Consider the following 25,820-nt stretch of genomic DNA (forward strand, 5'->3'; position numbering starts at 1 on the left):
CTGCTTGTTTCCCAGCATCTATCTGACCTCGCTGTCATGTCAGCTGAAATACTACCAAGTCTGGACTGTAATTCTAATCATTTCCTTTCTGTTCCGCTGATGGGAAGCGGTTATACAGACAGGGTTAGGGAGAAGGGAATGTGAGGGACCCTGATTTATACTAGGCAGAAATACATCCTGTTGTGTTGTGTTGAGTATCTTGAGAGCTCAGTTGACTCCAGTTTACTGGGTCCCCATTTCCCAATGCCCTGAAACAGTTGATCTGGGTGGGAGGTAGACAACCATTTTGTTTCCCAAGCACCAAAACCTTCCAAGACCAGCACATTCCCCCCGAAAAACAAAATAATTGATCAAACACTCCTTTCCGAATGCCCCAACTTCCCTCAATCCAGGACAAGACCAAAAAAAAGGGATAGACGCCTTAAACTGCTCTGCCATTCAACAGAATCAAAGAATCCATACAGTGTGGAAGCAGGCCACTCAGCCCATAGAGTCCACACCGACTCTACGAAGAGCATCCAACCAGACCCACCCTTCTATCCTGTCTCTGCATTTACCATAGTCCACCTAGCCTACACACCCCTGGACACTGTGGACAATTTAGCATGGCCAATCCACCTAATTTGCACATCCTCAGAGAAAATCACACAAACACTGGGAGAATGTGCAAACTCTACACATACAGTCACCCAGAGGGAGGAATCGAACCTGGGTCCCTGGTGCTGTGAGGCAGCAGTGCTAACCACTGAGCCACCATGCTGATCTGGGATCAGTGGCTTGCCCTGCAGTCCATTATAGAGTTAGTGCTGCTGGCCTTTCGGATTGTCCAGTAGCTCCAGGATAGGATGTCCTCAACAGTGAGGGCTCACAGTCTAGTTTTGCAATGGGGAGGGATTACCTAATGTCTCCTCCCAAACATCACCCTCCCGCCATCTTCCTGATGAGTGACAGCCATGCTGGGGAAAGTGGTCACCGTGACATAATTTGCATTTTAACTGAAAAGGGATTAAAAATTTTATTTTAAAGGAACATCATAATTCAGAGACTTCATGCCATTACGAACAGAACTAGTCCAATCTGTATGTGCCAAATTCTACACTTCTGAAGTATGTTCTTTCTTCAGCCAATTCCAAGTAAAACTCAAGTGGCAGCTGTAAGAGTCACAATGATTTCACACTTTGGCATTGCGAATCAACACTTTAAATGATTAAGTGTTTAATTTACAAACCCATTTTGACATCCTTATGGTTTTATAATATGTAAGGTCAAAGGTCACACAACACCAGGTTATAGTCCAACAGGTTTTTTTTTGAAATCACAAGCTTTTGGAGCGGTGCTCCTTCATCAGGTGGACTCAGTGCTCCAAAAGTTTATGATTTCAAATAAACCTGTTGACCTGGTGTTGTGTGATTTGTGATCTTGTCCACTCCAGTCCAATACTGGGATCTCTACATTGTAATATTTGGGCTGTGTGATGATGATGTGAGAATAACCAAGCCACGCGAGTAACATCCATGATTTTTTACTACTCTGTTTTGATCTAAGAAAAGTAAATGTTCAACATTTCAACTTTCATTTCTGCTGCATTTACCAAATTTAACAATACGTGTCTCATATTATTAGTTCAGTTTTGTCTTTAAGATCAAACATATAGTTTACAGTGTCCTTCAGATAATACAGGTAAACTGAGATAGAAAATGGTTTCATAAACATTTATATTTATGCTAAAAATGATCTTTTCCTTTAAGTAACTCTTGTAAGGAATTGGAAACCCTAATCCTAGTGGATTAAAATGAGTGGAAGTGCCCTGTGTCATTCTAATTTGGAGGATATGATATATAACTAAATATTTTGGCCAATTAATATTTTATTCTTTGAGGTGACACTACATAGTGGCACGCTGTGTATTCTTGTTCTATCACCATCATAATCCAAATATTTTTCAACTTTCCATTAACAATCAGAGTGGTGTAAACTAAAGCAATGGGAGAGCGGAGTGAGGGTGTTGATTGTCCATTTGAATATGGGAACCTGAAGCCCTCTATCTGCCTGTGCCAGTAATCATCGTTGCAGCGTGAGCATGGAGGATGTCTTCCTTACTGTTTTTAGGAGAATGCACACTCCCAACTAATACAGTTATAGAGTAAAGTGGACGTGTCTGTATTGCATGTCCCCAGTTGCTTGGAGGAGGTGGAAGTTTGCTGTTTCCTTCAAGTAACTTTTGCAACGTTGAATTGCTCAGACATTTCAGAGGCTTGTGTGGGATTTGAGTTGAAGGCTTGGCCTACACCAGAAGAGTGTAAACTGGACCTGCCAGTGCTCTGAAGCCACACAGCAAATCCAATGAAAGACCACCACTTTGGAGAAGGGGCAAGTGCTTTGTTTTGACTAGGCACTTGGTAATAATACCATAGCAGGGAATGGGTACCTGATTGGGCTGGGTGTGGGCATAACTACATATCTTACCACAATGCCACAAGTTTTATATTGTAGTGTGGAGTTAAATTAATTTGTTTTATACTAAAATATGATTTCCTTTGTTACAAGTCATAGCTTTCTAAAGTACAATTAAATATTATTTTGAATTAGATATACTATACTAGACCAATAACTGTTTATTATTTAATATCTAATGATTCTAAATTAACAACAAATACCTATTTACTATAAGATATAAATGTAATTATAAAAATGAAGATTTATTGTCCTTCACTTCAGGTTTCCTCCATGTATTGGTATCCCATCATTTGAACTCCTTCTTATGAACTTTTACTTTAAGTCATAGAAATCTTCTGTACAGGATGTAGGACTCTCCGCTTTCAGTATTTTGTATGAGCTAGGGTCTTTCTAAACAGTCTTTGTTTGATTTCTCCCAGAGTTATATACATATAAATGTCATTCCAAGACAGCAGAAGTGAAGTGATCTTAAAATTGTCTTATCTGTTTACTATCTCACCAGTTGACTGTGTGGTGTGTTGAATGCGTTAGCTTGTCTACTCAATTCGAGTGAGTTTCAGGAGGGGGATTGACTAGTAGAATGGTTTGCGATGTCGTGTGACACCAACAGTAGGGATTAATTGCTAGTCCACAGGTTACCATGAAGTGCCCACCTAAGACATACTGACCTTTTGGGTTAAACTTCCCACTAATCACCTCTCTCCAGTGAGAGAGCAGCCTATGGTCTTTTGATCTTTCATTTTCAGAAAATTTCAGCTGTTCATCACTAACCTTTAATTAGAACTTTTAATTAGAGACGTTGCTTTAATTTGTTCAGTCATTCATGAGATGTGGGTGTTGCTGGCTAGGCCAGCATTTATTGCCCATCCCTAATTGCCCAGAGAGCGGTTAGAGTCAACCACATTGCTGTGGAGGTGGATGTAAATCAGACTTGATAAGGATGGCAGATTTCCTTCATTAAGGACATTAGTGAACCAGGTGGGTTTTTCTGACAATTGACAATGGTTTCATGGTCATCATCAGACTCTTAACTCCAAATTAAATAAAAAATTCAAATTCCACCATTTACTATGGTGGGATTTGAATTTGTGTCCCTAGAATAATACTGGGTCGCTGGATTAATAGACTAATAATAATACCAGTGGACTAACACCTCCCCTAAGACAGACTTGAGACTAAGAAACAAAATGAACAAAACAGTGCTTTTGCCTTGAACTATTGCAGTTGTATCAACATCTGTTGGTTAGTCATGAGGTGGGCATTTGATGGCAAAATATGAAGCATTTTGAACTTCGAAGTTGTATAAGGGACATGAATATAAAGCTCTGCAGGATACTAAATATTTTAGAATTCAAACATTAACTCTGTGTTGATTGCAGTCATCCTAATCCATATGCAAATTGGGCAATATCAATTTGAATACTGTGTTTCAGTTTAAAAAAGAGGTCAGAAATGCTCTTCCTAGCCAATAGATTTCAGTGTCTTTAAGGTCTTTAAAGAACAACTGAAATATCTAATGTCTTATGTCCATAGGTGAGCTACCTTTGTATTGTTTGGCAAAAACATGAGAACAGAAGATTTACGAACAGGAGTAGGCTCTTTAATCCACAGACTAAGTAAGCTTCGCTTGGTCAGGAAGGTCACTTCAGGAGTGAATCATAGCCTGAGTGAGTGGATAGTATATAGTTTGAGGAACTTGGAGACAGTGTGGGAACTCTATGCAGAGGGGAAGAGGTGCTTTTTGCTTGCTTTTTTCAAGAAACTAGATCATTTGAATCCCAGGATCAGGGGCCAGCACAAAAGTGTAACATCATAGGTAAACTGTAAGATCATTGGTTGATAACTACAAAGTAACTATTATAGGTTACTTTCAGACAGAAGGTTAATAGAGGAAATATTTACAGGCAAACTAAAAGACCAGTACAGTATGATTTAAAAAAAAAAATCAAATTATGAACTAAGTAATTAAGATGGGTATGCTGAGACAAGTGGCCTGTTGTAACTGCATGGTGTAGGAGCTGGTGCATTTACCAGGTACCAACAATGCGGAAAGCAGAAAGAGGTTCTGCTGAGGGACGATGAGTATTTAGGGGCTAAATAACAACAGAACCAAAAAAGGGAATAGTCTCTGGATTGCTGCCTGAGCCATGAACAAATCAGCACACGGTCAACAAGGTGAAAGAGGTAAACATGTGGCTCACAGGTTGGTGTGGGAGAAATGGGTTTGAATTCATGAGACAATTGGCGCCAGTTCTGGGTGGGTGGGTTGGGGACGGGGTGAGGGGAGTTGGTAGTTGGGTGATGGTGTTCAGTTGGTTAGAAGATTATGGAGAAAGTTCAAGCAGGGAAGAGGTTATAAAGGTTTCTAGAACAAATAATGGTGCAGAGTGTGTGGAAAGGGTCAGGAATCTAACTTCAGGCACAGCAGGTAAGGGGATAACTATGAGAGGGAGGCAGTCAACATAAGACTAAAGGTGTTGTACTTAAATGCATGCAGTATATGAAACAAGGTAAAGGAGCTTGTAGTGCAGATAGAAATTGACAGGTACAATGTTGGGGGTGTTACAGAGACGTGGCTGCATTGGGGATCAGGGCTGGGAACAAAATATCCAAGGATACATGTCCTATCGGAAGGACAGGCGGCTAGATCGAGGAGTAGGTGGGGTTTGCCTTGTTAAGTAAGAAATTAAATTAAATTATATATAACAAGAAGTGATGTACAGTTAGAAGGTGTAGAATCTGAGGGGTTAGAATTGTCAACTGCAACGGGAAATCACCCAGACCATATGGACTACACCCCAGAATTCTGAAGGAAGTGGCTAAGAAGATTGTAGAGGCATTTGTGATCTTTCAGGAATCGCTAGAGTCAGAGAAGAGTCCCAGAGAATTGGAAATGATTAATGTAATGCCCCTGTTTAAAAAGGGAGGGAGGCAGAAGACAGCATTTCTTCAAGGAGAAAGCAGGAAGAAAAAAGTTAAAGGTGATTCTAGAAAGCTAAAACAAACCAAAAAATACTAAAAAGACTTTGCAAATCAGTCAGATTCTTTAGCAAGTACAGGAGTTATCTTAACCCTGTAACAGAATGTTGCTTTTCTTATTTTGTTGAGAATCACAGCAAACAAACAGAAGATATAATGTAATAATGGACCAGCAATCAGTGTCACAGCAGAGATCTCCAGATTAGGTTGGACCTAACCTACACATTCAATGGAACACTGCATTCAGCAAGCTGAATATGAATTAGAATTCTTGGCAATGTTGTTGCTTAATTTCCATGAATCAACATCTAGATATTCTCAGTCGGTATGAAAATTATCACTCTGAGAAAAGATAAGTCCCCTGGGCTAGATGGGATTTATCCTGGAATTCTCTGGGAAGCCAATGAGGAGATTGCAGAACCTTTGGCTTTGCTCTTTTAAGTCGTCATTGTCTACAGGAATAGTGCCAGAAGACTGGAGGATAGCAAATGTTGTCCCCTTGTTCAACAAGGGAAGTAGAGACAATCCTGGTAATTATAGACCAGTGAGCCTTACTTTGGTTGTGGTTAAAGTGTTAGCAAAGGTTATAATCATCTAGGAAGGAATGTGTTGATTAGGGATAGTCAACTCAGTTTTGTGAAGGGTAGATCATGCTTCACAAACCTTATTGAGTTATTTGAGAAGGTGACCAAACAGGTGGATGAGGGTAAAGTGGCTGATGTGGTGTATATGGATTTCAGTAAGGCATTTGATAAGGTTTCCCATGGTAGGCTATTGCGCAAAATACAGAGATACGGGATTGAGGGTGATTTAGCGGTTTGGATCAGAAATTGGCTAGCTGAAAGAAGACAGAGGGTGGTGGTTGATGGGAGATGTTCATCCTGAAGTTCATTTAAGAGTGGTGTACCGCAAGGAGTTGTTTTGGATCCACAGTTGTTTGTCATTTTATAAATGACCTGGATGAGAGCGTAGAAGGATGGGTTAGTAAATTTGCGGATGACACTAGGGTCGGTGGCATTGTGAAGAATGCGGAAGGATGCTGCAGGTTACTGAGGGACATAAATAAGTTGCAGAGCTGGGCTGAGAGGTGGCAAATGGATTTTAATGCAGAAAAGTTTGAGATAATTCACTCTGCAAGAAGCAACAGGAATAAAGAATACTGGGCTAATGGTAAGGTTCTTGGCAGTGTAGATGAGCAGAGATCTCGATGTTCATGTGCATAGATCCCTAAAAGTTGCCACCCAAATTGATAGGATTGTTAAGAAGGCAAACAATATGTTAGCTTTTATTGGTAGAGGGATTGAGTTTTGGAGCCACGAGATGATGTTGCAGCTGTACAAAACTCTGGTGCAGCCACACTTGGAGTATTTCGTACAGTTCTGGTCACTGCATTATAGGAAGGATGTGGAAGTTTTGGAAAGGGTTCAGAGGAGATTTACTAGGATGTTGCCTGGTGTGGAGGGAAGGTCTTATGTGGAAAGGCTGAGGGACTTGAGGATGTTTTCATTAGAGACAAGAAGGTTAAAAGGTGACTTAATTGAAACATACAAGGTGATCAGAGGGTTAGATAGGGTGGACGGTGAGAGCCTTTTTCCTTGGATGGTGATAGCTAGCACAAGGGGACATAGCTTTAAATTGAGGGATGATAGATCGAGGACAGATGTTAGAGGTCAATTCTTTACTCAGAGTAGTAGGAGCGTGGAACGCACTGCCTGCAGCAGTAGAAGACTCGCCAATTTTAAGGGCATTTAAATGGTCATTGGATAAACATATGGATGAAAATGAAATAGTATAGCATAGATAGGTTTCAGATTAGTTCCACAGGTTGGCGCAGCATTGACAGCCAAAGGGCCTGTATTGCGCTGTAATGTTTTATGTTCTATGGTTTATTACACATTTCTGGAGCACATGGGTCTTGAAGCCAAGCCTCCTTACTGAGCAGCATGGGTCACTACTCTGTTGTAGAATTTCTCATGACATAAATATTTTTTGTGTCTTACAGTGTACCTCTGGAGCTGGTGGGACTTGAATTCAGGCCTCCTCGCTCAGAGGAAAGAGCACTATCAATGTCCCACCAGGGCCCTTTGTCATTACTTTTTTTTGATGCAATAAAATGCATCTATCACCATCATGAGATGAAAGAAAAGAATCAGATTCCTTGTGGAAATCTAAGTATTTTTTTCTTCATATTGACCATTTTCTGTATTCTCATATAGAAATACCAATTTGGGTCAAATAAAACCTTTAGAGACAAACTCAGAACAGCCCTTGACCACCCTCCAAGCCTAACCTGAAGGTAATAAAATTCATTGACATTGCCCTGAATAACTGTACAATGCCCAATGGTCTGTTTTCCAGAATCCTGCGCACATTTCCTCAAGAATAGCTTCTCCCCTCTTTGTCAGCTCTCCTCACATACCAAAGATGCTTAAGAAAATACTCACTAATCCGTATTCATTGAGTAATGTCATGCAGTTCAGATTATACAGGTTTTTAGTTTTGACTTGCACAGTAGACCATTCCATCTATTCCAATAAATTTTTTAAAAAGTCTTTAAGTTGCAGTGTTGGCGTGGTCATTACCTAGAATCCCTACAGTGCCGAAACAGGCCATTCAGCCCAACAAGTTCACACCCACTCCCTGAAGAGCATCTCACCCAGACTCACCCCCTTACCCAATCCTAACGGTGCAATCCCCACGGCTAATCCACCCTAACCTACACATCATTGGGCTGTGGGAGGAAGCCAGAGCACCTGGATGAAACCCATGCAGACACAGGGAGAATGTGCAAACTCCACATAGACAGTTGTCCGAGACTGGAATTGAACCCAGGTCTCTGGCGCTGTGAGGCAGTAGTGCTAACCACTGAGCCACAATGCTGCCCCGATCAATCGCCTTCAATAACTTAATGCAACAGTGAACTGTTTTTGTTTACAAAGATTCCAGTTGGAGGCGGATTCCGAAGAGCTGAATCTACTACAAAGAGCTGGCTAATACTATGATCACATCACCAATATTGATGTATAAAAATGCTTGGGTAGATGGTCAATGCCCTATCTACAAAATGAGACCTCCTGCATGAGGAAGATGAGTTACTTGAATCCCAACAAAGTAATATAATGTATTCATTCGGAGGCGTTCCTCCAGGCAGACATTTCTTACTGAACTAACACTGCTCCTCATTGTCACTGAAGCTAAAAGAGACTAGGAGCAGGTCGTTTGATCTTGTCCACAGTATGGTTTTCCAAGAAAAGTGAATTGTAGCCAGTTGTAAAGTTTTGCTGTCCGATATCATCATTCAGCATCAAAATGCCTCATAATTATTTTGTAGTCTATTTTAACTCGACCATCCTTCTTTAAGATAGAAAGTTTAGTCACTCCTTGAAATAATTCAGGGAAAATTGTTGCAAATAATATTTGATGTTTTGACTCATACAAGAGAATGAATGTGCTGGTATTATGAAGGTGTGGTGTATGGTACCTTTAAGAAAGTTAAAAGCTAGCAGAACTTACCTGACAGTGCCATATGTTCTCAACTAGACACAATGTAGTATGTCATCCAGCAGTCAGTGTAGCTGGTTGCCTGGAGACAAAAACAGATTTCAGTTTAGCCAATCAATTTACATTATACCCCAAAATGCCAACCTCCAATCAAGTTTGAATTTAGTATATTGACAATATTAAAAACCAATGAAGAAGTCTAATTCTTTGGGGTATAAGACGGGAAAAATTGAACAGTTGGAAGAGAACTGCTACAAGATGTAGACTGCTAGTCAGAACTGTCTGAGAGGTACCTGTCTAGAGAAGGAGTTTGCGCAGAGAAAAATATCAACAACGACCTGGAAGGCAAATCTGCAAAGAGAAGATTCGACTGCAGGCTGGTTTTGAAATTTGAATTTTTCAGTAAATCTTAATCAGGGATTTTATCGGAGTAGTATTATAAAAGGGAAAGTAAAAGATAGGTTAGAAGAAGGAGTCGTTGTTACTTGTTAGTTAATTATTCTTATACTTTATTTATACTTTAAGAAATAAAGTTGTTAATTTTTAACTTTAAATAGTTCTTGGCCTATTGGATTTTCACAGATTATTGCACGGGGTAAATCTTTTCTGTGTTGCTGGTTTAAATTAAGCAGGAGGATTTACCTCCTGTCGTAACAGTTTGGGGGCTCGTCCGGGATCTGAAGCCAGGACCTCTTGCTTGATTTTTGAGTTAGTAGCACATCCTTGCAGACTAGTATCTGCTCTGAGCTAATTTTGAGTAGTCAGAACTGCTGCACTGAACTGCAGATGAGGCTTGAGCATTTCCCGAAGGTTGATTGAATAGAATAGCAATTTATTGTCACTTGTATTTAAGATAAGAAGAGTATAGGCCACCACAATTTGGCATTGTTTTAATGAGAAATTATTAAAATAAATTATTGAGACGAAGTTAGGACAAAGTTCATCTTTTTTTCCCTTCATGGCTCCTGGGTTTATGGAGTGGTTATGGGATGCTGTTGCTGAAGCTGCCCCTGGGGCTAACATTGCAAGGATTTCCGGACTGTACCAGCAGCACTGTCACTACCAAAGCCATTGCATCATTGGCATTTCTCCAGAAGGGACAGATTAGGTCCAACAAGCCACCATCACTTCAATCACGGCCACAGTACCACCACAGCCACGAGCTTATTATTATTTAGAGATTTATATTATTTATAAAGTGGAAATGCCTTAACTCCCCACTTCTAATCCTCTTCCTGCATTGTCTAAAATTCAAAACCTGAGAAATTGCACCTGGAACAGAAGGTTGCTGAGAAAATGATATCAATTAATGTCATGTCGCTTCTAATGTTTGTTCACAGCACCCCCTCCACAGATTAGCAGCCAGTTTTCAAACATGAAGGAGATAAACAGTTGATTAAAAATGGAGGGAAGCAATGGTTAAAATGTCATTTGATTTTGGATGCCCCACATTGCACTCCCAAGTAATTTGAGGGTCACTATTGAAGTTTTATACTAGCGTGAAGTATCTAATTTCTGCCAGTGCTGTGATCTTCTTCTGAGTAATGGGAATATCTTGTATTTTTCACAACAAACAATTTGCCAAGGCAGAGCTTTCATTTCTGGCCTCCTGACAAAGCTGGAGTGAGTTTGTTCTTTATATTTTGCATTCTTAGGAACCCAGATTTGAAGTAAGCTTTTGAAAGATTTATGTTCCATTCTGCATTTCTGATCTGGCATGGTGTGTCTTTTGAACTTTAAAGTGCTGACAAATCAGGACAGAGATTCCATATCATCCAGTTAGATCATTTATTAAATGCCTCTTGAATGCTCTTCCTTTTTTGAACAGAGTTGAAAGTCACCAGAAAGAACAGGTAAATAAAGACAACAGATTATTCGACATCTTGAATGCAGAAGTTTGGCTGAGCTGGAAATGCAGATGTAGGAAACATTGATCCGAACTCCGATATGACCTGTGTGCCAATGGAAGCAAAATTATAATATTTTTAACATCTGGTGAGGGATAGTTTCTCCCCAGAAGGCAAAGATGTGTGATAAATTTCAAACACATTTCTGTGATCAGAATGCCCATTGTCGATTTTTAATTTTTTGGCAATCTAACTAATCCCCATCAAATTTATGTTCCTTTGAGGCTCACTGCTGGGTGCCATGTTGAATCATTTTGACTGTCTTTTCCCTTTCCCAGTTCCTTTGCATTTCTATTGACCTTATTTTGATGTTGACTGATTTCAAAGTTTCTCTGCCCTTCAAATTCTGCTTTTGAAATTCTGAACATCTACAGCTTTTATCCAATGGCCAGTTAGAGATTGAAAATACAGAAATTGGGCAAAAGAGAAATTTTCAAAAGTTACAAAACCCAAGAGTGAAGGATTTTTCTTCTGAACTTAGAGAAAAGCGCACCAATATTTTGTTAAAATGCCTCTTCCAGTTCCTCTTCCAACTGCTGTTTTGAGAAATGTCCTTTTGAAAGAATAGGAAGCCTAAATTAAATAAGCACCTGTTGGTTTGCAGTGATTGGTCCACACTGGTATGGTTGAAAAACAAGTGACCTCATGGAGGTGGGATTATCTTGCTACATATCTTGACATCATGAGTTGGATGATGTTGGTGTCCCAATTGCTGGGGTCAGTGGTCAAGATCTTTGAGTGGAAAGTGATAGATGAAGTCAGAACCTGCTTTACACATTTTGGTTTCTCCTTTCACTCTTAGACCACTGTAAACCTTTTTTTTAATGAAATTCATGACTTGAGCCATGATCCTCCAGTCCTCCTTATTAGGACAACTCTAGGATGACCAACCTTTTGTGAAGGAAACTTGAAGTGAAGGAAAAAGCGAAAATGGTTACCTAAGGCATTGTGATGTTGCTTTGAATAATAGTCTCTCAATCCCCATTTTCCAAATTTTAGGACTTTTAGGTCTAATTTAAATCAGTGTAAAGCAGTTGTGTAAAACAGTATGATGTCAACTAAATTATGTGCTTTACCGCTGGAGAAACTTGCAAAAGAATATCCATTCATACTAAAATGGATAAGTAAAGCACACATATCTTCCCTATTGGCAGAATCAAAAATAGACCCATGATGTAAAAGAGACAATCATTTGGAGAATGAACATTGCTGTGCCTGGGGTAGATAACCTGTGACATATCATATTCATTTAAAATTGTTCTACTAAATTAAACATTTCATATGGAAGCTCTAATCACATCAAATTAACACAAGAGGTTTATTTTGATATTAACTAAAATATCATATTTGATCAAACATACTACACATTTTCCTCACCCTAACGAATAAATTAATTTCAAAAGTCAAGTCTTAAATTCAGTAGAACAACAGTATGCTTTCTTTTTAAATTTAACTATGTGCTCTTATTTTGGCTAATCTGACAAAATATTTTCATTTCTCCGATTTCAAATGTTTATATGACACTATAATCTTCAATATATTATGTGTAAGCCTGTTTACAGATATAAATAGCAAGATCATATGTAGGCAGTTTAAAATAAACCATCTTGGTTTTTACTTTTTAAATTTGTTTTAACTATAGGTGCTTCTATAAAGTGTAGGAGTTCACAACCCAACACCTATTCCAATGCTGCTAACATTAACATTCAGAGAGTAAACCATTTCAACTGTACTAAAGGAGAACACACACATCACCAAATCACCAGCCATAATAAAAATGTCAGCTTCTAAGGAACTTTGTAATGGCTCTGAAGAAACCGAAGGTGTTCCTTTGGCCAATGGGTCTCTAGATGTAAAAGATGGTCAGTATTCAAATGCATACACTTATAATGAAGCAGATACTCTGATTCAAATGGATTCAGTTGGTATTTGTCAGACTAGGAAAACAAAAAGCTGTTATAACGAGGAAAGTCTTAAGTCAGACATAGGATCAGACAAATCCAGCATTGGTAAAGCTGAAACCAATGAAGTTACAAAAGAAAAAATGTCCTCTGATTCACTCCATAGAAGTTTTCCAAATGCTACAATGGGAACTGGGAAAAGAAATATTAACAACATTGTGGCATTGCTGAAAAACAAATGTGGCAATGGCAAAAGTAATTTATACCCTGTAGTAACTTTAAGAGATATCATGAAAGACTTAAATCTCTTGTCTAATGACGTGCAAAATAATGGCATCCAGCTCAGTTGTGGTGCATTTAAAATTGACTCCAGCACCTTTCAAAGTAATGGAAGCAAAGTAGCAAAAAATGAAAAGACAGGATTACAGTATAGTTTCTTTTCTTCAGTTGTGCTTGCTAGCAGTATTAGAAGTCCAGAAGAAAGCCTGCATATAGGATCTAAATCTCAGATGGCAAGCAGAAGGCAAGAAATGGATAGGACGCAAAGGAAAGAAAATACAGACCATCGCGAATGCAGGCGTGTTGAATTTGAAAAATTTGATCCAGCCAACCCAGATTCTAAAATCGAAGCTCTGATCTCATCTGCCGTGTCACCGAACAACAATAGCTTTTTTGAAAATATGTCATCATTGTACACTGTCCCGGAACATAGACACCATGTAAAGTGTGAAAGTTCTAAAGCTGGGATTCTGAAACACAACAGCCAAAATGAAGAGGAAATAAATGCTGGACTGCTTTTAACTGAAACTACATGTAAAAAATACGCTTTGAGGAAAAAACCAATGATTCAGTATAATCGAGAAAATAGTTTGGAACAAATCGAGTTTGAAAAATACTGCAAGAGTCTTTCCATTCCTTCAGCATCTGCAGAAGCGTATCAAGATTATGGAGCAGTCTCTCGTTTGCCTCTTAAAAGGACACTTTTAAATAAGAACCCAAAAACTAAATGCAAAGGCAGTCGGAAGATGTTAGTTAAAATAGCAAAAATCAATACTCAGAAGTACCAGATGTACGCAGAAAGAAAAACAAAAATGTGCCAAAAGCTTTTACTGCACAATAACGTGAGTGCAGGAGTCAAAACACATCACGTTACTCTGCCAGAGCAAAACACAGCTGCGTTACCAACAGTGAAGAAAGGTAGGAGAAGCAAGGTGATGGTGTTACCGACAAGCGATATTCCTGTCGTTATCAAAAGGAAAAGAGGTAGGCCAAGGAAAGTATTACCTGAAGGGAGCAGTGAAGCTACCAATCATGTGAAGAGAAAACCCAGGCATCACAAACTTTCTCCACCACAACCTACTTATATTGCTGGATCCAATGACAACACAACAGACTATGCAGATGTTTTGTCCAAATTGGCTTTTTTAACTAAACAGAGTCTGATCCTGGGTCGATGCTCACCACCCAGGTGTTGGTCACCTAGTGATCCGGGATCATTTCAGAGATCAGCTTCTATGCATCAGGACATGTCTCAGTTTTACCGTACATTGGCAGGTACTCGAAGAAGAGGTGGAAAAGCAGGGTGTTCACGAGGAAGGCAACTGGGGCAATTTGCAGAATCATCTTCTACTTTCAGTGATTTCTTTGAGGGCATTGGAAAGAGAAAGCGGATTTTCTTGGGTGAAACCAAGCTGTATGCCAGAAAATGCAAATGGGGCACAGAAATGAAAGAGAAACCTGTTCAAAGGAGGAAACCATATAAGCGTGCACTACCATTTCCAGAACACGGAATTTTTCGGAATATGAATGCTGAAAATTCAGAATGGGCAAGACAAAATGAAAACTTTTGGCCTGTGGGCCAAGGTTATCCTTCGAAGCAACCAATCAGAAATGGTTTGTATCCATCTTACCCTGGTATGTCTACACAATCATTTCCCAATACTATTTGGGAGTCTGGTTCTATGTCAAGGAATGGCTATTTGATGGGTTGTTTATCCTCCAACCAAAGCAGTGTCGCTCAACAAAGTCCAGGCTGCATTGCTGGCTATTTCCGGTCCTTACTTGATTCAGATGATTCGTCAGACTTGATGGATTTATCATTTTCGCAGACTGGGCAAGAATCGTGTAACCTGAGTGGAAGCTTTGGTGTCAGCAATTCAGTGCAGCCATCAAGACACTTAACTCATTACCAGGAAGGATTTGATAAAACTAATTCTCCTAGTTGCATTGGCAGCCAGCAACATACAAATCAAACAGGACAGACTTATCCACAAATGATTGCAGACAATTCAGACAATGTTGATTTCGGCTCCTCGTATCATCCTTCTGATTCAGAAACTTTCCAAAGAGTTGCTGCTCAGCCACCTCTTTCGAGACCGACAGGACTCTCATGCCAACAGACTGCAGATAGCTTTGTTCCGTATAGTAACTACAGACCGAAAGCTCAAAGTTTCAGTAATTCAGATGTGCTGCCACAACCTCGAGAGTATTCTGGTCTTGACTTTCTTGGTAACAGAGATTGCTCGTTTGGCTATGATACAAGCAATAATGTTACTTCTTCACAAGCCAATTCAACTGAGACATATAGTCATCATGTAATTGGATCAAATCTACATTTTAATAAGACGTCTTCATTTAACGCTTTTAAGCCAGATCACAGTCCTCTGACTTTACAAACATCTTTAACTTCTGAGAATCAATCTGATGCAGCCTGTTCCATGGACCACGCATCTCAGAAATATTTAAATTCATTGCAGTTATCAGCTGATACTTCCAGGATGGCGTTTTCCAGAGGTCTTCAACTGAGCTGCAAATCCAGTTTTAATCTTTGCGATGGGAATATGGCATATTTTAATCACCATTACACACCAATGTTGGATTACAACCTGAATGAGTCAAAAGACATCTTGGATATTTCAAACTATACACCCCAGAAAGTAAAGCTAAGGTCCTTTCCAGAGACTTACAGTGAATCCTCATCCCACTTTAACACATCTTTTGAGAATTCTGAAGGAGGTGTTAACATTTGTGGTAATATGGCAAGTGAAGAGAAATCTAGTCTCTCAAGTCTAGAAAAATTGATGATGGACTGGGACGAAACAGTACCTGTTGAAAGATCTGGACCGAAAGTTGGTTCCAAACGTCAGTGGAACCATCATGTCCCATTCCCCACTGATTCAAGAGCTGTGTATGGAAGACGGAAACGAGTTGATATGTCCAGCCCTTCTCAGTTGGTTTTTCCAGCTTCACCCTCATTTCCTTCTAGAAAAGGTGCATTACCAAGACAGGTGAGGAACACCAGGGGACTTTGTGCTTCAAATAAGCGAGATCAATTTATTCGCAAATCAAAGCTGTTACAGAGAACTCAAGGAACCAATCCTATATTCTCTGAAAGTGCAGACTGTGCTTTAGATTATGGCTACAGTCCAGATAGCAGTATGCCCCCAACACTTTCTAACACCCAAAACTTTCAAGTTCAAAAAAATGATCAGAAAGAATACTGTAGCTTATACTCTTCAGGCTGTTCGACACCAATGCCTGATGAAAATTATTCCCCAATATTTTCTGGCAATGATGTTCAAGAGACTCTGTATTCAGACCTAAAGCAGTCTACATTAGAAACTGAACCATTTCAAAGCCCTCACCAGCAGCTATCTGCCCAAGCACTGCAACATTCAATCAACCCTGATCATGAAGGGCTTCTGTCTGAGAACCCAGATTTTTTTAGTTTGCGCACCCCTGGGTATGTGGACAATCTAGAGTCAAGTGAAGGGAAAAAACATTCAGCTTTTTACGATGCATTGGAAAACAGCTCAGGAACAAATGTGGCTCCGAGGACAACACCAGCCAACAGAGATTTATCAGTGTCACAGCTCCAGTTTGAACCTGATAATCCACCTCTGGAACCGAGCACCAGATATTTGCAGAATTCTACCAGCTGCAGTTCATTAGTTGAGAGCAAGAAAGAAGCTGACATGCCCCTGTTTGTAATGCAGGGAAGACATAATCCACCCAGTTCTGCACCCCAAATGATCCCTCTAAATATGGTAGCACAGATGGACAAAGAAACACAGAAGATGGCGATAGATTACAGCAGTTCGGTATACGCTAATGCGATGTTATCTACAGCAAATGCTTCGCCTGCATCAAGTGATTCTTCTATTCATGTGGACAATAACTACGCAGACAAACAAGGGAACCGTAGACAGGCACCAATGGGCTTACTACTGGACCAAAATCAGGATGAGGTGTACACAGGAAATGCTTCACAGTGACTTCTGATGATATTGCAAAACATTCAGTGCAATTAGGTAAGAGCATTGATCTTCTCCTAGCTTCAGCCAGTGATGATCATTGTTTCTGATTATGCTCATGTATTGTTTGTTTATCAGTTCTGCCAGCACATTTTATATATGATGTAATGTATTACTGGTTAACATTGGGGTTATGTTCATTGTATGCCTCAAGAATTATGCTTCTGTATTCGAGTTTAGGATGCAAAGTTCTCTTTTTCTAAGCACAGAATGTGAATATATGTATGTATGTTTTAATTATAATCTAATCATTATCTTCTTCCCCATCACCTATATATATGGCATTCTTTTAGGAATCTTGATCTGATAAAGCGACAATCATTCACTCAGTGTCAACAAAAGAAAATTGTTGACTTTAATTATTTTGCCTTCCATTGTCAGCTGTGTTCCTCTTGCCTCTCAAAGTTAGTGGGAAAATACTGACTCCAACTTGATATTCCATCAAAAACAGCAACTTGAGCTGTATTCTGGCTAAATAATCAGTGTCAGCTGGAAGAAGATCTCTGACAGGCTCTCTCATTCCCCACCGAAGAAGAAGGTGCAAGACAAAAGGACTTCAATGAAAATCCTCTTCCTCTGTGTTAAGGGAGGAATGCTGAGCTTTTGTTGACATGTCAATGTTTAACTTAGAATAGAATAAGGTTTATTCTCGTGTGTTTTCAAGTAGAGGAGTACAGTGAAATGTTTACAATGTCACCTCTCAAGGCACCATCTTAAGTACAAAATGTCGAGGTACAAATCTTAGATGCTAAAAGAAGAATAAAGAACAAAATAAGTTGAATTACCATTAATTTCATCTCCAATGATTCCATCGATTTGACAGATAACTGGTTATAAGTTAGGGTCCAAAGTCACAAGACGCCAGGATATAGTCCACCAGGGTTATTTGAAATCACGAGCTGTCGGAGCTCTGTCCCTTTGTCAGGTCTGTCTTCTCAGATAAACCAGTTGAACTGCAGATTGGTATTATGTGAATTCTGATCTTGCCCACCCCAGTCCAACACCGGCACCTCCACAACATGTTTGTAAGTTAAACGTAGGGGGAGGAAAGAAAGAGCTGAATTTCAACGGTTTAATCTGAATAACTGTCCTTGACGTTAAGTTGTCATTTCACAATGTTTGGCATCAGTTGTCGTTGTAAAATTGAATTGAATCAAGAATTGGCCCAGGGGATGGTAGACACTCACTTCCTCCGCCCCCTTAAACACTCACTCCCTCCGCCCCTTTTAACACGCAATCCCTCCGTCCACTTTAACGCTCACTCACTCCGGCCCCATTAACGGTCACTCACTCCGTCCCCTTTAACACTCACTCCCTCCGTCCCCTTTAACACTCACTCTCTCCATCCCCTTTAACACTCTCTCCCTCCGTCCCCTATAACGCTCAATCTCTCCATCCACTTTAACGCTCACTTCTTCCGTCCCTTTTAACACTCACTCCCTCCGTCCCCTTTAACGCTCACTCCCACCGTCAACTTTAACGCTCACTCCCTCTGTCCCCATTAACGGTCACTCACTCCGTCCCCTTTAACACTCACTCCCTCCATCCCCATTAACGCTCAATCTCTCCGTCCCTTTCACGCTCACTCCCTCCATCCCCTTTAACACTCACTCCCTGCATCCCCTTTAACGTTCACTCCCCCCCGCTCCTTTAACGCTCACTCCCTCCATCGCCTTTAACGGTCACTCCTTCCGTCCCCATTAACGGTCACTCCCTCCGTCCCCTTTAACACTCACTCCCTCCGTCTCCATTAACGCTCAATCCCTCCGTCCCCTTTAACGCACACTCCCTCCGTCCCCTTTAACACTCACTCCCTCCGTCCCCTTTAACGCTCACTCCCCCTGCCACTTTAACGCACACTCACTCCATCCCCTTTAACGCTCACTCCCTCTGTCCCCTTTAATACTCACTCCCTCCGTCCCCATTAACGCTCATTCCTCCGTTCCTTTTAACACTCTCTCTCTCCATCCCCTTTAACACTCTCTCCCTCCGTCCCCTTTAATGCTCAATCCCTCCGTCTCCTTTAACGCACACTCCCTCCGTCCCCTTTAACGCTCACTCCCCCTGCCACTTTAACGCACACTCCCTCCGTCCCCTTTAACGCACACTCCCTCCGTCCCCTTTAACGCTCACTCCCTCCATCCCCATTAACGCTCATTCCTCTGTCCCCTTTAACACTCACTCTCTCCATCCCCTTTAACACTCTCTCCCTCCGTCCCCTTTAACGCTCAATCCCTCCATCCACTTTAACGCTCACTCCCTCCGTCCCCTTTAACGCACACTCCCTCCGTCCCCTTTAACGCTCACTCCCTCCATCCCCATTAACGCTCATTCCTCTGTCCCCTTTAACACTCACTCTCTCCATCCCCTTTAACACTCTCTCCCTCCGTCCCCTTTAACGCTCAATCCCTCCATCCACTTTAACGCTCACTCCCTCCGTCCCCTTTAACACTCACTCCCTCCGCCCACTTTAACACTCACTCCCTCCGCCCCCTTTAACACTCACTCCCTCCGCCCCCTTTAACACTCACTCCCTCCGTCCCCTTTAACGCTCACTCCCACCATCCACTTTAACGCTCACTCCCTCCGACCCCATTAACGGTCACTCACTCCGTCCCCTTTAACACTCACTCCCTCCGTCCCCATTAATGCTCAATCCCTCCGTCCCCTTTAACACTCACTCCCTCCGTTCTCTTTAACACTCACTCCCTCCGTCCCCTTTAACACTCACTCCCTCCGTCCCCTTTAACGCTCACTCCCTCTGTTCCCTTTAACGCTCTCTCCCTCCGTACCCTTTAACGCTCACTCCCTCCGTCCCCTTTCACGGTCTCTCCCACCGTCCCCTGTATCGCTCAATCCCTACGTCCCCTTTAACGCTCACTCCCTACGTCCCCTTTAACGCTCACTCCCTCCGTCCCCTTTAACGCTCTCTCCCTCCGTCCCCTTTAAGGCTCTCTCCCTCCGCCCCCTAAAACACTCTCTCCCTCCTTCCCCTTTAACGCTCTCTCCCTCCTTCCCCTTTAACGCTCTCTCCCTCCGTCCCCTTTAACGCTCTCTCCCTCCGCCCCCTAAAACACTCTCTCCCTCCTTCCCCTTTAACGCTCTCTCCCTCCGCCCCCTAAAACACTCTCTCCCTCCTTCCCCTTTAACGCTCTCTCCCTCCGCCCCCTAAAACACTCTCTCCCTCCTTCCCCTTTAATGCTCACTCCCTCCGCCCCCTAAAACACTCTCTCCCTCCTTCCCCTTTAACGCTCTCTCCCTCCGCCCCCTAAAACACTCTCTCCCTCCGTCCCCATTAACGCTCACTCCCTCCGTCCCCATTAACGCTCACTCCCTCCGTCCCCTTTAACGGTCACTCCCTCCGTCCCCTTTAACGGTCACTCCCTCCGTCCCCTTTAACGCTCACTCCCTCCGTCCCCCTTTAACACTCTCTCCGTCCGCCCCTTTAATGCTCACTCCCTCCGCCCCCTTTAACGCTCACTCCCTCCGTCCCCTTTAACGCTCACTCCCTCTGTCCCCTTTAACGCTCTCTCCCTTCGTACCCTTTAACGCTCACTCCCTCCGTCCCCTATAATGCTCACTCCCTCCACCCCCTTTAACACTCTCTCCTCTGTCCCCATTAACGCTCACTCCCTCCGTCCCCTTTAATGCTCACTCCCTCCGTACCCTTTAACGCTCACTCCCTCCGTCCCCTTTAACGCTCACTCCCTCCGTCCCCTTTAACGCTCACTCCCTCCGTCCCCTTTCACGCTCTCTCCCTCCGTCCCCTTTAACACTCTCTCCCTCCTTCCCCTTTAACGCTCTCTCCCTCCGCCCCCTAAAACACTCTCTCCCTCCGTCCCTATTAACGCTCACTCCATCCGCCCCTTTAATGCTCACTCCCTCTGCCCCTTTAATGCTCACTCCCTCCGTCCCCATTAACGGTCAATCCCTGCATCCCCTTTAATGCTCACTCCCTCAGTCCCTTTTAACACTCCCTCCTTCCGTCCCCTTTAAAGCTCACTCCCTCTGTCCCCTTTAAAGCTCACTCCCTCTGTCCCCTTTAAAGCTCACTCCCTCTGTCCCCTTTAACGGTCACTCCCTCCGTCCCCTATAACACTCTCTCCCTTCGTCCCCTTTGACACCCTCTCCATCCCCTTTAACGGTCACTCCCTCCATCCCCTTTAACGGTCACTCCCTCCGTCCCCTTTAACGCTCACTCCCTCTGCCCCTTTAACGCTCACTTTGTCCGTCCCCTTTAACGCTCACTCCCTCCGTCCCCATTAACAGTCACTCCCTTCGTCCCCTTTAACGCTCGCTCCCTCCGTCCCCTTTAATGCTCACTCCCTCCGTCCCCTTTAACGCTCACTCCCTCCGTCCCCTTTAACGCTCACGCCCTCCATCCCCTTTAACACTCCCTCCTTCTGTCCCCTCTAACACTCACTCCCTCTGCCCCCATAACACCCTCTCCCTCCGTCCCCTTTGACACTCACTCCATCCCCTTTGACACTCACTCCCTCCGTTCCTTTTAACGGTCACTCCATCTGTCCCCTTTAACACTCCCTCCTTCTGTCCCCTTTAATGCTCACTCCCTCCGTCCCCTATAACACTCTCTCCCTTCGTCCCCTTTGACACCCTCTCCATCCCCTTTAACGGTCACTCCCTCCATCCCCTTTAACGGTCACTCCCTCCGTCCCCTTTAACGCTCACTCCCTCCGTCCCCATTAACGCTCACTCCCTCCGTCTCCTTTAACGCTCACTCCCTCCATCCCCTTTAACAGTCACTCCTTCTGTCCCCTTTAACGGTCACTCCGTGTGCCCCTTGAATGCTCACTCCCTCTGTCCCGTTTAATGCTCACTCCCTCCGTCCCCTCTAACACTCACTCCCTCTGCCCCCTTTAACGTTCACTCCCTACAATCCCTTTAATGCTCACTCCCTCCGTCCCTTTTAACGGTCACTCCCTCCGTCCCCATTAATGCTCACTCCGTCCGCCCCTTTAACGCTCACTCCCTCCGTCACCTTTAATGCTCACTCCCTCCGTCCCTTTTAACGGTCACTCCCTCCGTCCCCTTTAACGCTCACTCCCTCCGTCCCCTTTAACACTCACTCCCTCCGTCCCTTTTAACGGTCACTCCCTCCGTCCCCTTTAACGCTCACTCCCTCCGCCCCTTTAACGTTCACTCCCTCCGTCACCTTTAACACTCACTCCCTCAGCCCCCTTTAACACTCACTCCCTCAGCCCCCTTTAACACACTCTCTCCACCCACTTTAACACTGACCTACTCCCTCAGCCCCCTTTAACACTGACTCACTCCCTCCGTCCCCTTTAACACACTCTCCCTCCGTCCCCTTTAACACTCACTCCCTCAGCCCCCTTTAACACTCACTCCCTCAGCCCCCTTTAACACTCACTCACTCACTCCCTCAGCCCCCTTTAACACTCACTCCCTCAGCCCCCTTTAACACTCACTCCCTCAGCCCCCTTTAACACTCACTCACTCACTCCCTCGGCCCCCTTTAACACTCACTCACTCCCTCAGTCCCCTTTAACACTCACTCACTCCCTCCGTCCCTTTTAACACTCACTCCCTCAGCCCCCTTTAACACTCTCTCCCTCCGCCCCCTAAAACACTCTCTCCGTCCTGCCCCTTTAACGCTCTCTCCCTCCGCCCCCTAGAACACTCTCTCCCTCCTTCCCCTTTAAAGCTCACTCCCTCCGCCCCCATTAACGCTCACTCCCTCCGTCCCCATTAACGCTCACTCCCTCCATCCCCTTTAACGGTCACTCCCTCCGTCCCCTTTAACGCTCACTCCCTCCGTCCCCTTTAACGCTCTCTCCCTCCGCCCCTTTAATGCTCACTCCCTCCGCCCCCTTTAACGCTCACTCCCACTGCCCCTTTAATGCTCACTCCCTCCGTCCCCTTTAACGGTCACTCCATCCGTCCCCATTAACGGTCAATTCCAGCATCCCCTTTAATGCTCACTCCCTCAATCCCTTTTAACACTCCCTCCTTCCGTCCCCTTTAAAGCTCACTCCCTCTGTCCCCTTTAACGGTCACTCCCTCCGTCCCCTTTAACGGTCACTCCGTCTGCCCCTTTAATGCTCACTCCCTCCGTCCCCTTTAACGCTCACTCCCTCCGTCCCCATTAACAGTCACTCCCTCTGTCCCATTTAACGCTCACTCCCTCTGTCCCATTTAACGCTCACTCCCTCCGTCCCCTTTAACGCTCACTCCCTCCGTCCCCTTTAACGCTCACTCCCTCCGTCCCCTTTAACGCTCACTCCCTCCGTCCCCTCTAACGCTCACTCCCTCCGCCCCCTTTAACGTTCACTCCATCCCCTTTAACGCTCACTCCCTCCATCCCTTTTAACGGTCACTCCCACCGTCCCCATTAACGGTCACTCCCTCCGTCCCCTTTAATGCTCACTCCCTCCATCCCCTTTAACACTCCTTCCTTCTGTCCCCTTTAATGCTCACTCCCTCCGTCCCCTTTAATGCTCACTCCCTCCATCCCCTTTAACACTCCTTCCTTCTGTCCCCTTTAATGCTCACTCCCTCCGTCCGCTTTAACGCTCACTCCCTCCGTCCCCATTAACGCTCACTCCCTCCGTCCCCTTTGACACTCACTCCATCCCCTTTGACACTCACTCCCTCCGTCCCCATTAATGCTCGCTCCCTCCACCCCTTTAACGCTCACTCCCTCCGCCCCTTTAACGCTCACTCCCTCCATCCCCATAAACGGTCAATCCCTGCATCCCCTTTAATGCCTACTCCCTCAGTCCCCTTTAACACTCCCTTCTTCTGTCCCATCTAACACTCACTCCCTCTGCCCCCTATAACACTCTCTCCCTCCCTCCCCTTTGACACTCACTCCCCCCGTCCCTTTTAACAGTCACTCCCTCCGTCCCCATTAATGCTCACTCCCTCCGCCCCTTTAATGCTCACTCCATCCGTCCCCTTTAACACTCCCTCCTTCTGTCCCCTTTAACGCTCACTCCCTCCGTCCCCTTTAACGCTCACTCCCTCCGTCCCCTCTAACACTCTCTCCCTTCGTCCCCTTTGACACTCACTCCCTCTGCCCCCTATAACACTCACTCCCTTCGTCCCCTTTGACACTCACTCCATCCCCTTTAACGGTCACTCCCTCCATCCCCTTTAACGGTCACTCCCTCCATCCCCTTTAACGGTCACTCCCTCCGTCCCCTTTAACGCTCACTCCCTCCGTCCCCATTAACGCTCACTCCCTCCGTCTCCTTTAACGCTCACTCCTTCCATCCCCTTTAACGGTCACTCCTTCTGTCCCCTTTAACGGCCACTCCGTGTGCCCCTTGAATGCTCACTCCCTCTGTCCCGTTTAATGCTCACTCCCTCCGTCCCCTCTAACACTCACTCCCTCTGCCCCCTTTAACGTTCACTCCCTACAATCCCTTTAACGGTCACTCCCTCCGTCCCTTTTAACGGTCACTCCCTCCGTCCCCTTTAATGCTCACTCCCTCCGTCCCTTTTAATGGTCACTCCCTCCGTCCCTTTTAATGGTCACTCCGTCCGCCCCTTTAACGCTCACTCCCTCCGTCACCTTTAATGCTCACTCCCTCCGTCCCTTTTAATGGTCACTCCGTCCGCCCCTTTAACGCTCACTCCCTCCGTCACCTTTAACGCTCACTCCCTCCGTCCCCATTAACACTCACTCCCTCCGTCCCCTTTAACACTCACTCCCTCAGCCCCCTTTAACACTCACTCACTCCCTCCACCTCCTTACACACTGATGTGGAGGAGCCAGTGTTGGACGGGGTGTGCACTGTTAGGAATCACACACCACCAGATTATAGTCCCAACGGGTTTATTTGGAAGCACTAGCTTTTGGAGCGCCACTCCTTCATCAGGTGGCTGTGGAGTAGGATCATAAGACACCAAATTTATAGCGAAAGATGTCAGTGTCATGCAGCTGAAAGGACAATATTGAACAACTGGACTGAATACTCTAGTTGAGGTTGATCTCTGTTTTGTAGTGACCACCTCCTGTAGCTCACCTACCCGCGATGACATCAGTGTGTTCACAATCTTCACAGGGTTGACCTTGACGTGATTCCACATGCATGTTCGAGCCATGGCCAAAGCTGAATATTTCAATGTTACCCAACTTCATCAGTGTCTCAGCTCAAGATGCTGCTGCCCTGTAAGCCTGACCATTGCAGTGTGCTCCTGCCCTGCCTATCACACCCTACTCACTGTAAACGTGAGGTTAGCCAGAGCATTGCTGCCCATATCTTGATTTCCTTCCCTTTCACCCCTGTCCTCGTCAACCTGTGCTGGATCACCAACGTCCAGTGTTTTGTTTCCAGACCATTTCATGGCCTTAGACCTCCACACCTCTGTAATCCTCATCAGTTTCTCAACTTCTGAGATCTCTGTACTTGTCTAATCCTTGCCTTTTAGACCATAAGACAGAGGAACGGGTGTAGGCCATTCAGTTCATCGGGTCTCTTCTGTCATTCAGTGAGATCATTGGCTGATCTGATCATCCTCAATTCCACTTTCCAACTTTACCCCATAACCCTTGATTTCCATCGTGATGAAGAATGGATTTTGGCCTCGAGTGTACTTATTGACTGAACCTTGACAGCCCTCTGCAGTGGAGAAACTCTGTGTGCATCCCTGACTTTACTTGCTGCCCAGTTGGTGATGGGCTGTCAGTGAGGGAGGTCAGAAGCTCTGGAATACTGTCCTTGGCCACCTCCAACTGTCAGCCATTCTTCCTTCCAGACACTCCTTTATGACCC

The 25,820-nt window shown here is 44.1% G+C and overlaps 1 protein-coding gene across 12 annotated transcripts in view; it reads left to right on the plus strand.

The window, feature by feature from the left end:
* The window catches only part of ahdc1 (AT-hook DNA binding motif containing 1), a 187,876-nt gene that overhangs the window by 111,384 nt on the left and 50,672 nt on the right, over positions 1-25,820 (plus strand). For 9 of the 12 annotated variants that reach the window (XM_087976684.1, XM_087976683.1, XM_087976686.1 and 6 more), the window contains one exon: positions 12,487-17,055. In XM_087976684.1, the coding sequence (XP_087832810.1) occupies positions 12,622-17,019 (4,398 nt within the window). In that variant the 5' untranslated portion in view covers positions 12,487-12,621 and the 3' untranslated portion in view covers positions 17,020-17,055. The remainder of the gene's footprint in view (positions 1-12,486; positions 17,056-25,820) is intronic. The other 3 variants (XM_087976693.1, XM_087976691.1, XM_087976692.1) reach the window with 1 other exon arrangement.

The sequence above is a fragment of the Chiloscyllium plagiosum genome, unplaced genomic scaffold, assembly GCF_037043375.1.
Source record: "Chiloscyllium plagiosum isolate Xiang-an unplaced genomic scaffold, Cpla_swu_hap1 HiC_scaffold_30, whole genome shotgun sequence".
Taxonomy (NCBI): domain Eukaryota; kingdom Metazoa; phylum Chordata; class Chondrichthyes; order Orectolobiformes; family Hemiscylliidae; genus Chiloscyllium; species Chiloscyllium plagiosum.